Consider the following 15,881-nt stretch of genomic DNA (forward strand, 5'->3'; position numbering starts at 1 on the left):
GGTGCTGCTTCAAAGGACACTGCCTAACAATGAGTACCTTTGAACAGGATGTAGACATCCTTCCTCAGTGWGCCAAGCTAGTTCTAGTTCCTAAAAATGTGGCTTGGCTTCCCAGTTCTCACCCTACAGAGCTATATCTGTGGATCCCAGGTAAATAAGCTGATTCTCAGCTTCGTTAGGTGCTGCCTTTTGCTGCAAGAGACATTTTTCTCCTTTTCACTAGCCAGGATCTCTCTGTTGGCACTTAGAGAAAAAACAAACTGCCCAGGGTTGACAAGACTAATGACAAATGTTTCCTGATGAACAAGAAGGCTGGAATGTAGAAGTGAAGGATTATGAATGAAATCTTCTTTACTCCCTCCCTAGTGAGGTGAAAGCTGAGTTGCTGGGGAGGTGAGAGCTTGTGATCCATCTCGAAGGAGTGGTTGAATGCACCCTGGAGAGCATGGGTGGGCACAGATCCATGGCAYCCACAGCAATGTGCTACTCAGCTGTCACTCTGCTTAAGCACCTCCCAGCTCCACAGCTTTTCATTTATAAATATAATGAGGAAGGGTAGAAATGACTTTTCTTCAGGGCAAGTCATAATTATTTAATAAAAACACCATTATATGGACCTAAAAGAACCTCATGTTACTCTTTGCACTTGTAATGTAYAGGTATAAGAATTGCATACACATATAAAGAAATGCACAGCGTACATACTTTTCTGCACCCAAAAGATGTGTTTGTTTAATTGTGATATTCTGATTTTCAGCTCCCAGTATCACTTTCTTAGCCTTTCCAAACTATGCATTTAAGACAGCAAGGTCCTTATTCACTAGAAAATTCATATCCAAGGATTTGCACTTTCATATGTCAATTTTTTCTTCCTTCTTGCTTCATTTTCAATGATTTGCTTTGTTGTTTTGTTATTTTCAGAGATGTGATCCTTCTGCCTTACAGCGAAGAGCATAGCTCCAACAGGGAGCAGAAAAAGGCCGTCTTTCCTCTATTTTTGAACTGCTGGTTAGAAAAGATTGTTTTCAAGACAGAAGCAGAGGCTTTCCTCAGTAACCAATTTTTCACACTGACAATACTCACCTGCCATATATTATTGRACAACTTTAATAAAAACCATGGGAATTTGAAATGTGTCAAAACAACTGATAATTTTATATTAAGAAAATAAAGGAGATTTCTCTGCMTTTTTACCAGCTTGTCATTCAGTTTTGCTACAGTAGATGGCATCATTTAACAGCAAGATGACAAAAAAATGAAAGACATATGGCTGTAATGACATCCATATTTGCTTCTAACTTTCTGGACATTATTAAATGAATTAAGAAATAAGCTAGGAGAGCTGCATGAAAACTGCTACRGCCTTTGGCAGAATGAAAGTATTAAATAGGTTTCCAAAGGAAACTTACATCTGGGAAGACTTAGTGTGTTAAAGACACCCCCTCTGTGCTCAGATGTAGATCTGTGTGTCAGCGTGTTATGACATAATGCATTTTGCATTGCTCGTAAAGATTAACTGTTAGCTCCAAAATCCTTTGGAAAGCTGATTTGTGCTAAAGCACTGGCGAGGAACATATAGGAATAATGAGGTTTTAAAAAAGCTGACTTGTCTACTTCTAGACTTGTGGTGTAACAGTCACATGCTTGCCTTAGCCAGCTTTTCTTATTGATTCCTAAATGTACACATTAGCCTAAGATTTAAAAAATATTAGAACTCAACAGCATTTGTCTATGGCAAAGCCCTAAATATGATGGCTATACAGCACATCACTTCTGTGGCACTTACTGCAATGCTTTGTTGGAAGCCCTGTCAATCTCTAGTGCACTGTAAAAAGTTTTATACTTGGAATCCTGAATTAAYTTGAAATCATGCTCTTTGCCGAGCACTCAGGTTGTTAAAGGTTTTGCTGTGAGTAGCACTTCTCTGGGCCAGCCTAAATAGTGAATAAAATTTTARAAAAGCAACACAATAATTGTCATATGCCGTTTTTGAATTATTTCCCATTCTTCAACTGGCAACTGTCTATAAGCAGACCAATAGTGAAAGCTGAAAGGAAAATCACAATTTGATTCCCAATGACCTCKAAGTGTGATATAATAGAAGAGCCCAAATGTGTATAATAGAAGAGCCCAGGGAAAACAAAGATGGCCATTGTAGGCCTGAATGATACSCAGATGTCATATGGGACATAATCCCGATCCCAGTGAGGTGAATGGGAATTTGTTATCACATGCTGTGACCTGAGAAGCTGTAGTTTGTTTTGGCTTTGCATTTGTGCGAGCACCATGATTGTGACTTAACCCCAATTATATGGAAAAAGGAAAAAATTTCCTAATAGTATCCTCAAAAACCACAGGCTTTTCCACTTTGGTCAAAGCAAATGTCCAGCTATTGCATTAGTAACAGACTCACATATCCCATTTGCAGAGATGTGACTAAATGGTTAGAAATTAAAGAACATCTTGAAGTCATCTGGTTCTGCCTCAGAGAGGGCAATAGTCCAYACAGGATTGACTCATGATCCTCCAGCAGCTGCCTGATGATGGCCTGGGAAGCAAAACTGAGGAGCTTTGGCCTGTGAGAATCTGATCACAAACACAATGAGGCAAACAAATAATTTCTGCTGTATTTCAAGTCAATCTGGTGAAAGCTAAAGAGCCAAGATGAAACAGGCCTTACCCCTAATTTTTATAGAATCCAAAGCCTGATGAAGATAAGAAGGGCATTTATGTTGGTTTTTAACCGTACAAAGCCTGTGCTTCCTCACCCTGACCTAGTTTTGGTAATTTGCTTTACATGATGACTACTTCAAAAATTGTTTTACATTTCTTCTGTAGTAAATACATCTGTTACTTGCATACTCCAGCACTGTTTGATAGATTGTTTAACCAACAGACTAAGTAGAAAGGAGATAGGCTGTCTATTTTCAATGGAAATGCTATCACTCTCCCCTGCCAGAGTAGGTGGAGAAATCCACCCCAGCATGTGCAGCAATGCTGCTTTCCATTTCCTGAGCAGAAAAGAATGCCACAGCGTCTACCTCGAAGCAAATGGTTTGGGCTCCCTGTCTGGTATTAAGATGATGTTTATAAGAAACCCAAACACACTCGTTCCATCCCATCATTAGTAATGGAAACAAGAGGACTCTCATAATGAATGAATTGGCCGGAGGAGCTGGAATGGCCTGGTGTGCTGCTATGTCAGGTCAGTGCTCAGTACTCGAAAGGGCTGAAAGCCTGTCTAGGTCACAGGAGTTGGGAAAAGAGGTGGAAATAAAGGAAAACAAATGGTTTAAAAAATGGTTTTTTTCAACTGCAAGGCCTTCAGACATTCTCTCAGCTGGAATTGTCTTAAACAGCTATTAATTGAATCCATTTCACACACTGTGTGAGGACATAAGGGACAGTTTGGGTACCCCTGCTAGGACATTTTCAGGTTTAATAGTATTGATGTAATATTTTGTAAGTCTTGCCCATATGTGATTGGAGGTAATGAAACGTCGCTTTATAAAATACTTAAAGGAAGACTGTAAAAAACCTGAGTGGGTCAATCTTCAAAATTGCTTTGAGAGCTGTAGAAGGAAGAACTGCTTTTAGGTGGAATGGAAAGTATGAATGAACAGTTCACAGATTTCCCAAGTTTCACACCAAGAGGGACAGCTACATCCTGTGCTTTCAGAATGAAGCTCAAGCTTTCTTACTTCTAGGGATGCTTGTCTGCCAAGAAAGCTGGCGTTTGGACAGTTCTGCCACTCTGCCAAACTCAGTTTTCCCCTTTTCTCAGATGCTGAGCAAGAAAGAGAAAGTTGCATAAAAGAATGCTGGTTAAGCATAATACTGTACGTGTCTGTCAGAGGTGTTGCACGATGGAGCCACGTGCTGTTTCACTGGCAATGTATAAAAGAGTCTGGATCGGCAGAGGATCCTTGTGCCACATATAAAACTGTCCTTCCTTTGAGACCCACCCAGTCTGTACATCAGATTACTAAAGAAATAAGAAAAAAACAGGCCTGCACTGATACAAACAAGTACTTGCATTTTAAACAACTCATTCCTTGTTCCCTTCATTCGCCTTTATAGACTACAAATGCCACAACCTTTCTGCAGCCTTTAAGAAGTTTTACACACAGCAGGATCAGAATAAATTCTAAACAATTTCAATGTTACCAAGCATAACCCTGCAGATAATTAACTTTTTTCTAATTTTTCAAYGTGTGATTTAAAAACTAATTTTTCTGCTTTATCTTCAGAGGGCTGTGGTTCTTCTCAAAGGTATTGTGGTCTAAAGTAGCTGATTCTGTCACACTGTTCTATTTGTTTTATGTTTTACAAATTGCTTTATTTGTCCACGCATGCTGACACCTGGAATGATGTTCTTCATACAGCTTTCAAGGGCCACCCTGCCACAGCAGTGCTGCAAAGAAATCTGATCAGAGATACCCCCTCAGTGATGTCATTACACAACAGCCTCGCTGCTTCAGCTGGTGTCCAGCATGAGAAAGCATGGCAAAAGAACTTCCTTGTTTCAAAACTGGYAATAAACAAACAAAGTGCAAGATGGTTTCTTTGCTGTTTTAGTTGGTGAGGATTGTTTTTTGGCAGAACTTTCATTTCTAACTGAGTCATGAAAGGGGCAGGATAGAGCAGACTGTTGTATTTCTATCACCTTGTTTCTTTTTTGGCATTGCCCAGAGAATTGTTGAGTCTGTTCCTAAGCTCATGAAAGTCATCTTGAGAAACAACATCTGATGGATTCAAGAGACAGTTATACACCTATTTTTCTTAGCTATWCCTTGACAACATCATGGCCCAAATTGCTTGTTGCATGGGAGGAAGATATTCCTGAATGACCATCTGTACTGAKATGTCATTCTGGGATTTCCTGTCCAATATCCTTTGTCCTCTGTGACTCAATTATATTTATGCTTCTGTCTTTTTAGCAGAGATCGACCTCTTTTTGCCATGAGCTGCAGAATTCAGATAATTCCTCTCTGCTTACGTGTAATCACTGCCTGGTCAGAATCTCCCTTGATTTTACCGGGCTTTGAATCAGACTTAAAAAATGTCAACTTCTAATTACAGTGCCTGACAGATCAAATCTTTTACTAATAGTAACCATTTGCATTAGAGCAGCGCACAAAATAATATGACATTTAATCATAATTTGGGGCATTCAATGCCTTTTAGAGGGACCCTTGCATAATACTTCAGCTACTCTTCAATTATTGGTAAAATGCCTCTGAGATTTTYCCATCCCCTCTGCTCTTACATTACAATATTTTTTGGCACATCACCTTTTGTGTCACTTGGTGTCATGCTAAAAGTAAGCAACAGGCTCCAAGCACTTTATTTGTGGCTATTTGGTTGTAGTGCTGGGATAAATTCTTACTATTCTGCAGTAATACGATTTTATTGTGCTTCTTGTCTTTTGAGTGAAGGATACCAAATTCTTGGCATAAAGACTTGTATCTTAAACTAAGCAAAATTGGACATGAATTCAAGTTCTAATATGATTTCTGATGATTTAATAGATTAATTAATTTCCTTAAGTGTACATCCTCCTCATTGCTTAGGCAATCAATGATGACTTCTACAGTCAGAATTGAAATGTCAAGGTGATGTTAGTTTTGAGCACTTGACCACCTCCAATTATATTTAGTAAGAAGCTGGCCTAACATATTTCTAAAGAAAAGCAATAGTTCAAGCTCAACATTATTAGGATCAATTAAGTGAAAAAAATTACTAAGATACACCACTAGATTTTGCCAAACTTTAAAAATAAAAAATCCCCACCAAGATGTAGCTCAAAGACATGCTTCTGCATTCCTGATTTTAGCTAGGACCAGGAAGAGTTTATAACATTGGAGGGTTCTTTGAAACATTTCTTCCAGTAGATCTGTCCTGGGAAGAATAAAGAAAAACTGGAAAAGTCATTGTGCAAAGCTTTCCCAGACTGCCCAACTCTCACAGACCCAAAGAATCATGAAAAGGGAGATTCAGCTTCTGACCTGATAAGAGAAAGGGAAAAAAATGGAAATTGATGATCATTAAATCTTGGTCTGCATCGCACCTCATGCAAAACACTGAGCTATAACTACTTATATAATGATGCTTTAAGCTTCTGGCATGATAAAACCTAAACACTGTGKGGGGAAAAATGTATGGGTTTTGTTTTACATTGCCTAACTTTGTAATTAAAACAATTTTTAGCAGGTGACTAATATTTCAAGTGAGACATGAYCCTCTCTTTCCCCTCAGCTCTGTGAGAAGGCTAACGGATTTATGCAATGCTGTTTCTGTGGTTGGCCTTGGAAGAGATCAGCCTGATTCARTGCTTCTCTCCTGAGGCTGAAGCAGATGGGAAATGTAACAATGGCAAAATAGTACATGTGGTAATGTCATTTATATTTTCAGATACCTTGGACAAAGTCAGTCCCAGTATAACTCCACAGCCATAGTGAATTTACATCAGAGATGAGTAAAGCAGCAGGGGGCCAAATGCTATACTAGCCTCGGTCCTTGCACAATTTCATTGGTTTCCCTGTAATTTCAGAAGTTGGAAGTAAAAGAAGGGTTTAGTTCTTGCATTTCATATTCCAGTGAAGGATTAAAGTGCTCTGGCATACTGTCCAAAGAAAAGAATCATATCTTTGGCTGCCAATAAATTAAGGGTATTTGTAATTCAGAAGGTTGTGGTGGGATTCTGAATGCATAGAGCATCATTAACCTAGTTTCATCTGCAAAGCAATTTGTATTCATTCATTCCTTATTCCAGTTTGTACTAATTCACCCCACATCCATTTTGGACAGTTTGTTGGATATGGATGGCAGTATTTGAAATTCTTCTTAATCTGCCTCATAGAGGATATTAAATGGCTATTTGTACACTGGATRCAATGCTCTTATTGTCAACCTCCTAGGGCTACTAAAGTAAGTATTGTGAGGGTTTTCTCAGGGTACCAAAGACAACTTAATTTTGGAGCCACTTTTAAATATCAAGTTCTATGCCTGGCCATTTTTCAAGMACAAAGACCTATGGATCTTCTTAACTAATTCCTTTGAAAAGTGAAAATTCACACTTTTGGTGCAGAGAAGAGCCTKCAAGCAGAGAGCTGACTTTTTATTAATATCAGAGGTCAAAGCCTTGCTACTGAAGTGGCTGCCTGAGGCCTGGCACACATTTAGCTCCCCCTGCTCTGTGCAGCACCAACTGCAGCTGGCACAGGGTGAGAATAAACAGCAGCACATAGCCCAAGAGGGCTGGAACATCTGCAGCAGACACAACCCCATCTAGCACAGTTTATCTACTGCAGCCCTTAAAAGGTATGAGTGCAAGAGCCGGAGCCAGAGAACACCTGATAAATGAAAAGGCTCTGTACAATTMACTTTTTAAAAAATCCTTCACTGAAAGACATTTACAGCAATCTTTCTCTCTTCAGCTGCTCTGAAATAATAAGTTGGACTTGAAAAGCACTCTTCTTTCTTTCCCTGACACCACTCCTCCATATTAATGCTATTCTGTTCATACAAAAAAGGGGAATCTACAAAGAGGACCACCCTGCCAACAGCTAAGCCACCAACAGCCTTAGAATATTGTGCAAAGAATCTTCCAAATGTCTGAGCAGATTTCAATTACCCKTTTCAAAGATTTGCAATTCCCACTACACAGCCCATTGTTTGCTTTCACTAGGACATTCTTCTCTTAAACAGCTGGCACGRAATGACTACTGCTCTGTAGGGAAACAAGCAAACACCATACAGTAGATTTAAAGACAAAACCAGAGAAGATGATTTTTTTTTTTTTTTTAAAGAGGCTCTCATGAACGTAAAAGTGTTTTCSAAGAAAATATGAACTCTATTTTTGCTGCTCATAGCTGAAGGAAAGCATGGGGGATGTAGTTTATTCTCCTTTGATGCTCAGCATGGCTATTACAGTGAACATCAAAGGAACAATGAGCGATGCTTCCCATATTTCCCATTAACTCTGTTCAGATGAGCAATTGTTTCTGCCTTGTCTGTCTGAAAAAAAAAATGGTGCAATTTTGTTCTTGCTTATTTTCCTAAAAAAAAAATTGAAAGAAGGAAAAGAGAAGAAGCAGCACAATGGGAAAAAGAGAGAAAAAAAGATGTTTGCCACAGAGAGCCTTCTAAAGCATTGACTGGTCACTGGGYGTGAACTGCAGGGAGTTTCAGTGGGAACTAATTATGTCCAGAAGTTTTCCAAGAACTGCCAGAGCTGAATTGCTGTGGGAAGTAGYTTCCAGACACAGATCATACTTTCATATCTACTGGTGCCCGGGATGTTCCTGTGATTCTGCTGCCCTTTGCAGTGCTCAAGTTGGGAATAAAGCGGGGCCTGAAGCTGCCATAGCAGAAGGTTTGCACAGGGAGGAAATGTTTCACCAGGAGAGCAGAGGTGCCTGTGCCACCCTCCAGGGTGGGATGCACAGCAACAAGGAGAAATCCAGCAGCAGAAAGGAATGTGTTTCCTATGGCTGTGGACAACGTGGCATTTTGCTGAAGGCCAAACTCTATTAAAGTCTTAAATCTGCATCACATCCCTAATTTCTTGAGAGGCATTGGGTGCCCCTTTAGCTGTAGAAGGCCTAGGCTTTCAAAACAAAAAAAAACATTCAGTCTTGAAATATATGTATTTTCATTATCCTCACATTCTTCCTGTTCAATGTCCTGTGCATGCACTCTCTTCACTGGCAGACGTCTCTTCATGAAGTACTTGTGTGAATCAAAGCAAGACAAAAATGTGCAAACATTGTAAAAGGAGGTACCATTTCCCTTCTCATTCTGGTAGTTCATGTTTAAATGAAAGGTTTGACGTAAAAGAGGGAAAATGGAAGTAGTCTCTGAGTTAATCTGAAAGGAATCTCCTCTGCTAAACTAAACAAAGCCAKAAGTCCCAGAGCTGAAGTTTATCCAAACTAAAGCCAACAAATGGTTGTTGTTGGAGGAGGTTATATCATGTTTTCCATTGTCATGTTGACATGAAACAGGCAGAGGCTTCCACTTTGCAAACTCAGAGACAAGACTGGCTCTGAAGTGAAAATAAATAAATAAAAGCAGTGGTTGGAAGTAGGTTAGACTTTCTATAAGAAAAATGCAAAGAACCTTTCGTATGAAAGAGAAGATGAGAAAAAACAATGACTGCTTGAAAATATAAATGAAAAATATAATTTACTATACTTCTATGTGAAAGGTGTGCTGTTTTTCAACAAATGGTGGAATTTAATCCTTGAACCCTTCCAACCTTTAAGAGAGTTAGCAGACATCCCCCTCTCTCTGTTGTAATTAAAGACTTTCTGATACCTGTAATTTGTACTTTTTTACTGCCTGTGGAGGTTATCTGTTGATTAGCCACAGCCAGGAGTAATTAAAGGGTCAATATTTGAATTGGAATTTGAATTATTTTTAATACAATCTCAAAGCTATGTGAGAAGTATTAATGGCATGGTCACCATGTGTAAATATGGAAATCTTACTTCCCTGAAACAAAGTTTGTCTGTGTCCAATGGAGGAAAATCAGGAAATTCTGTGGAAATTCCTTACAGATTTTTTCCAGGGACAGCACTGCTGGGACAAGCACRGCCCCACACAGCCTTCCCTGCAGGAGGAACCCATGGATCCCCTGTGCTGGAGACAGGCAGCATCCTGAGAGCCAGTGGCTGCAGCATTCTCTTACCCATCCATGCTGCCCTCAGCAGCCTCACCTGGAGCTACCGCAGTAAAATAACACTTCTTGTGCCTCTCCTGGAGAGGGAATCAGGAATGACATCTCTGCCCAGTTCTTCTGTACAAGGTGTATTATCATGGCCATACAGAAGGAGGGATAGGTTAGTGAAGCACTTAAAATGATGACACTAAAATTTTTGTTCCATTTAGGGCTGAAGGTTATTTATCATCTGCCAAAMCCCCAAATCAGTGTCTCAATATTAGAGACAGTTGGTGGTAGGTACTGAACTTTGAACCATGTTAAAGTCACATAACTACAATTTACCAAGCTACTACATAGAGAATGAGCTAATAGTAGCAATGTTGAGTCAGAACAGATTTTATTATATCTTTTTCAAGTCTTWTTATTTTGGGTGCTGCCAATAATAAATTGAACTGTGTTGTATCGAACTGCAACCATGTAGGACTCTAATTTTGTTAGAAATCCCATTTTGTTAACAACATATCTTTGCCACTTCCAACAATTTGAGTTTTCKTAAGGGAGATCTTTTGCCCAGTTTCTTAAACAAGCGTGACTAAAGGACAGCAAAATCCAGAGTATTAATGGGTATGACCATTGCACTAGTTTCTAATTCTGTGAGTTCTGGTGAGTTATTCCTTCAAAGCAACAAATTAATCTCATGACTCCTRCAGCAGCTGTGCCTTGTTCTCTTCTGCAGAGTAGAAACCTACCAGAGAAACAACAAGAGTGGTGCAGTGCTCCACGTGCCTGCTAGCCTGGGAAAGTGCACTTTGTTATTGTTTGCCCTCCTGGTAGGCTGAACCTTTCAACTCTGAAGAGATTGCTTTTCACCCCAAATGCTAAATGCTACTCTGTGTCATTTCTATTTCTGACCTTTAGCATTCTGTCCCAATTATGAGGCCAAGTATGTTCCATTTTCTGTAGATTTCTGATTAAAACAAGGTGTGCACAACATTAGCAYATAATTGGGACAATGACTAATGGAACAGTGTCAGTCTGGTTTCTCAGCCAGCCTGTGAAACACAAAAGTGATGGCAATTCAATCCTTTCTTTTTCTTGAGTAGCATTAATTACAACTATCCCCCAGCTGTAATGTAAGGCTGGCATCAGTAGMGTTTGCAAGTGACACCTGGCTGCCTTTTTCAAACCTCAACACTTTGGCAGAAGCTGGAAGAGGAAATAGGATCTGCTTGWGATCTGCAACACTGAGAGGAGAGCAAATGTAACGACTCTGACCAAGGCATGAACAGTAAGATTTGTGCCAGCGACAACACCCTTCTAACTCTGCCTCTTCCCCCTGTAATAAAGCAGTGGATGTTTCCAACTACACCTCCTCTTTCAGAAAAATCAGCCTATGTAGATTTGGTGATTTGATCTCAAGTCAAAAACAAAACTGGAAAATAATGAAAGGGTTATATAAYAGCCTCATTTTCCTAAGGCTAATGTGTTCCAGGGATGTGTGATATAAAATGTGTTTATGAAATTTGTCATATTTCCAAGAACATATATAAAATGTTTAGAGGRGGTGGATTCCCCAGGCTTTCATTTAGCATGATTTTTCCAGACCAGAAARGAATGTTTCAATTTTCCTAAGCATAACCTTGTCTGCAATGTGCTTGGTAAAAAATAGTTAGGAAAAATGGAAGAAGAGGAGTAGACCCCTGATATTTCATTACTTCACATAGTCCAGCTAACTTACAAAGGTTAATTATCTCTTGGCACACACATGCATCATCTGTTTTTTTTTGTCAAACTCTGGAGTAGAACCTTTCTGTGTTACCAAAACCTTTGAGGAGAGATAGTTCTGACTGTTCTTASCATTACCCTTAAACTGGAAATTTATCAACAAAGAATACATATGTTGGAAACAGCTMACTGCTAAACATGACAGTCTGGCAGTCTCACAAGTAAATACATCTGTACAGGACCCATCTACTTCATAAGCTATTTAATCATTCCCAGTTAATAAAAGAAKAAAGTAAAATGGCCAAATCAGCTGTTTACAAGTTTTCCTAAAACATAATTCTTTTCCCAGGGATCAGAAGTGACTGCTCAGCATGAAAAGTCATTTGCATGCTGCCTCCTGAAAGCTACATGTAATAGTTATATTTCATTTTAAACCCACAATTTGCAACTGAAAGTAATATGGAAGGTCAATAAGTCTTGTCAGAGAGATTTTAGCATTCAGCCATTACCTCAAAAATGAGTTTCCTGACCAAACATCCAAGATAATATTTGCATTACAAGTAAAACACTAAATTGTATTRCAGCAAAAAATTACTTGGAATTATTAATACTAAAGGATTTCTGGCATTGCTCTCACACTGCTTTCAGAGCAGTAGAATTTTCCTAATGACCTCAGCGAAGTTCYTTAAGGACTATGGGGTGTACCTATGAGAAGTGTCCCGCTCTGGCTGACTGAGGTGTCCTTTAAGCATCACAGATGCAGCTGAGACAGGCCCAAATCCATCTGACTTCCCTTTTGGCAGTGATATGAGGGCAATGTGGATGTGATTCCTTTGTAGGCAGTGGAAACTAGTCTGTCTCGTTAAAATTTATGCTGTCTTCTGGAAGTAGCTGTTGTGATTGCCTCCACAAAACCAAGATAAATGGGATGAACRCAGACTGCAATGTTTTGCAAACGCTTTCACAAGTTGTGCTCGCTGAGTAGAGAATGGATTTCTTTCCTAAAGAAGCATTCTGAGATCTTACACTTTTGAGGAGTTCAATATGCAGGATATAAAGGTGCCTTCAAAGGRTGGAAGTGAATATACATTGCTGGACTCTGAATCATCTGTCGAGTCTGAAGTGCTGGCTTCGTGTCCTGTCAGCCATCAGGAGGCATTTTATCTTGAACATGGCCAGGGCTTGAAAGCCCTGACACATATCAGAAAACCTGGACTATGTCAAGGTGATTTCACCTCCAGGCTAAAAACATCCTAATGGTTACAGCTTTTGGTCATGGAAGTCACAGAATATTCCTTGCTCCACAGTATCCAGATCCCAAGCTCCTGCAGAGATTTAGCCTGAGGCTGTACTTAAATCTTCATTCCAAGCTATTACAGCAAGACAAAGAAACACATAGCCCAGGGGTACTTCTGACTACCTTAAACTTRGTGTATACTGAGCAGTTTCCTTAATATCTTGCCAAGTCTTGTCTCCTGGCAGGCTTTCCCAAGGAAAATTTTATATTGACTTACATTTGATACTAACCATATAAACATTTCTTTCTTGACAAGAGAGAGCATTTTAGCATGTCTGGAAATTCTCCTTCAAGTWGTGGAAAATTTTGTTTCCCAGTCCATCACTGCCCTGTACATGAATTAGGGATGCYAGTAATCAACTCCTTCAATTATTACTTTCTGTGAGAAAAGCATATTCAAATGTGTGGAAAGAAATCTTCTAAAGAGAGGAGAGAATCTAGTTTTTTAAGGGTTAACTAGTGATTTATCAGTCTCTCTGTGTAACCTCATCCCTGTAAATAGTATGGAAGTTAGCCCAGTRAGGAAATGTTACAACACCATGAAACAGGAATGTGGCAGAGAAATGAGAATATTCATTCACACTTCATTTGTGTATTGTTCTTCTACCCCAAAATTACCATTTATTGAGTAAAACATATWTTGCACCTCAGAAATGTGCAGGGATATGGCCAGAGTAAGGCAAGGAGACTTGACATTCAGGAGGGATTTGTTTATGGGGAGAAATAAAATTGATGTTTTTTCTCTTTATATTGGAYGGTCTCCTAGTCCTTATCCCTCTGACTATAGACATAGGTATATAAAAGTCCACTTAYTGCATTTTAAATATAAACTGGATGTACTCTCTGCTGCTATAAGCAACAAAAACTCACAGCATGCATTTTCTCAAATTTTGTAATTACTGCATTTTATAATCTTTACTGAAGATTATTGGAGAGTTTGTATACAGCAAAGCAGAAACAGAAAAGGATCAGTTCACTGTAAATTCTGTTTACTCTCTATAGAATACCTTTGCATGCACTGGCTGTTGTTTTAAAGACACTCAGCCTGTGCCAGGTGAGGGAGGCTGGTGTCAGGGCATGCTGCTCTGCAGAGGTTGGTGCCCAATTTGCTGATGCACAGATCCCCCTGAGCTCCAAGTGCTCCAGTGCCAACAGCTGCTGCTGTGGACTCACACTCACCCCTCAGCAGAGGTCCCTGTCCAGCTACAGTGAGACAGATGGATTTGCCATGAAATGGCTCAAATAATCATTTTCATGAAGTGTGTCCTACAGAGTRGTGTAGGGTGTGGTTTTTAAAGGCATTTGGCTTTTCTTTATAGCACTACAGTTTCTTTAGCTGCTGCTTATTGAGTTAATGGTAAGGTTATTCCTTGCCTCTGTGTAGGAGTAAACTATCAGTCTTTCATTTCTACAGGAAAGAAAAGTGWTTTATCTTAAGGAAGGTCTGCTTTACAATATCTGGCAAGCAGGAAACTGAGCACATCCAAAAAAGGTCAGCTGGACTTGTGGAATGTCATTTGTTTAACTTAAATACTCATACCACACTTATCTYCACTCTAGGTTGAATTATTGTGTACAGAGTCCTTCTCTCCCCTCTGAATTCCATGTTCACTRGGTTTTTGGTGTTCTTTCTCTCTGCAAACATGCACACACATACTCGCATGGACTTCCACATACCATCAGCTGCTGATCAGTGTTGTGAGGAGCTGAAACAACCAGCAGATGCCCGATTCAAACTACTGCAGCTGAGGGAATTAATTTACCCTCCTGTTCTATGCCAAAGTAAAAATTCTGTAAGCTAACACAKTTTCATATATCACTCCTAAAATCTCCTTCAACAAAACTGGTTAGAAATTTAAGGCTTTTTTTTTTTTTTTTCTGCACACAAATTGTTTAAAGAAACCCCCGCATTGCCAGTGTAAGAAAAACAAGCACAAAGGAGAACTCCAAATAAAACAGCTGGAAGCAGACTTATTCCTTGTGACAAAAAGCTTCCAGGCAGCACAGAGCTAATAGTTAAAATGTTATTCCAAGAGTTAAAAGAAATAGCTTAAAATATCTCCAGTGTCKCTAGTAGCAAAACGAGTAAGAACAAGAACAAACGCAGCCAAGGCAGTCAGYACTGTACAGCACTGTACAGTCTTTTAACTGTAAAGAAAGCAAAGCGCAGAGAAATCTCTGGGATGGTACTGCAAACCCCTGCAGCTTTCAGCTTCACCATTAAATATCTGACTGCTGAATTAGTGAAGGAAAAGTGTTCTGGTGAGATTCGTGCATACACATTTCTTACAAGCTAGTAAAATTATTGGTAAAAATAAAATAAAAACATGAAATCATAAGAAGCTTGAATTACTCACCGTCTTGTTGTGCCAAAATAATTGAGGGTTGAAACACGGCAAGAATGAGCAAAGTTACTTTTTGCACAGAGCTCATCATGTCTAAATATTAGACATGAGACTCTCTGTGCAAAAATAAAAAATGGGGGGGGGGGAAGAAAATATCTATTCAAAATAGCAACATCGGTTGTTCCCTGCCCTTCCAGCACCGGGCCATGTACAGAACTCAGCCACAAGCATTCCCCAGCTTTGGCCTTAAATAGGAAAAAAATTGGCTTACTTTTCTTTTCCACCCCCTTTACTGAAACATGAGAAGAAGACCCATCCCCTAACAGTAAATGAATGATTAATATTTCTCTTGGCTTTACGGGAGACTAAAGTCAACTAAACAAGATACACAGCACATCTGGAACTTTTGTGTGCGTACGGAACACACGCTGACACTGTATATGAACAGACACACTCTATGTCACATACATGCATGTGARAAAAAAAAGSCCTGTGCCAATATCCCTAGGGTAARGCATTYTTCATGTTAATTAGGAGTCAATGGGTACAACCCAAAGGGGWTTTTTAAYTCTCAGTGCTCCCTAAAAAAGAGRAAAGGTAAGTACCTGATGCAGCTGCACAGACTGAAAGGATCCCAGAAGTGGAAGAGCAAATCTGGGTATTTTTGCAGATGAACAATCAGAGTTAAGGAAAGGAAGGACTGAAAATCACACTTCTGTTCCAGTGCTTTTCTCACCATTTCCACCTCACAACACRATTTTGTGTTACCTGGGAGAAAGCAAACATTAACAAAAAAAATTATGAGAACAAGATTCCAAATCAGAAGCATCAATCTCTCAAATGAAAT

At 39.4% G+C, this 15,881-nt stretch overlaps 1 protein-coding gene across 1 annotated transcript in view; it reads right to left on the minus strand.

Annotated features, from left to right (window-relative positions):
* The window catches only part of COL3A1 (collagen type III alpha 1 chain), a 48,205-nt gene extending 32,928 nt beyond the window's left edge, over positions 1-15,277 (minus strand). Inside the window, exon 1 of the mRNA XM_057382991.1 lies at positions 15,047-15,277. Within this exon, the coding sequence (XP_057238974.1) occupies positions 15,047-15,125 (79 nt within the window). The 5' untranslated portion in view covers positions 15,126-15,277. The remainder of the gene's footprint in view (positions 1-15,046) is intronic.
* Between the last annotated feature and the right edge of the window lie 604 nt (positions 15,278-15,881).

Source organism: Malurus melanocephalus, unplaced genomic scaffold, assembly GCF_030028575.1.
Source record: "Malurus melanocephalus ecotype Western Australia unplaced genomic scaffold, MMel_1.1 scaffold_598, whole genome shotgun sequence".
Classification (NCBI taxonomy): Eukaryota; Metazoa; Chordata; class Aves; order Passeriformes; family Maluridae; genus Malurus; species Malurus melanocephalus.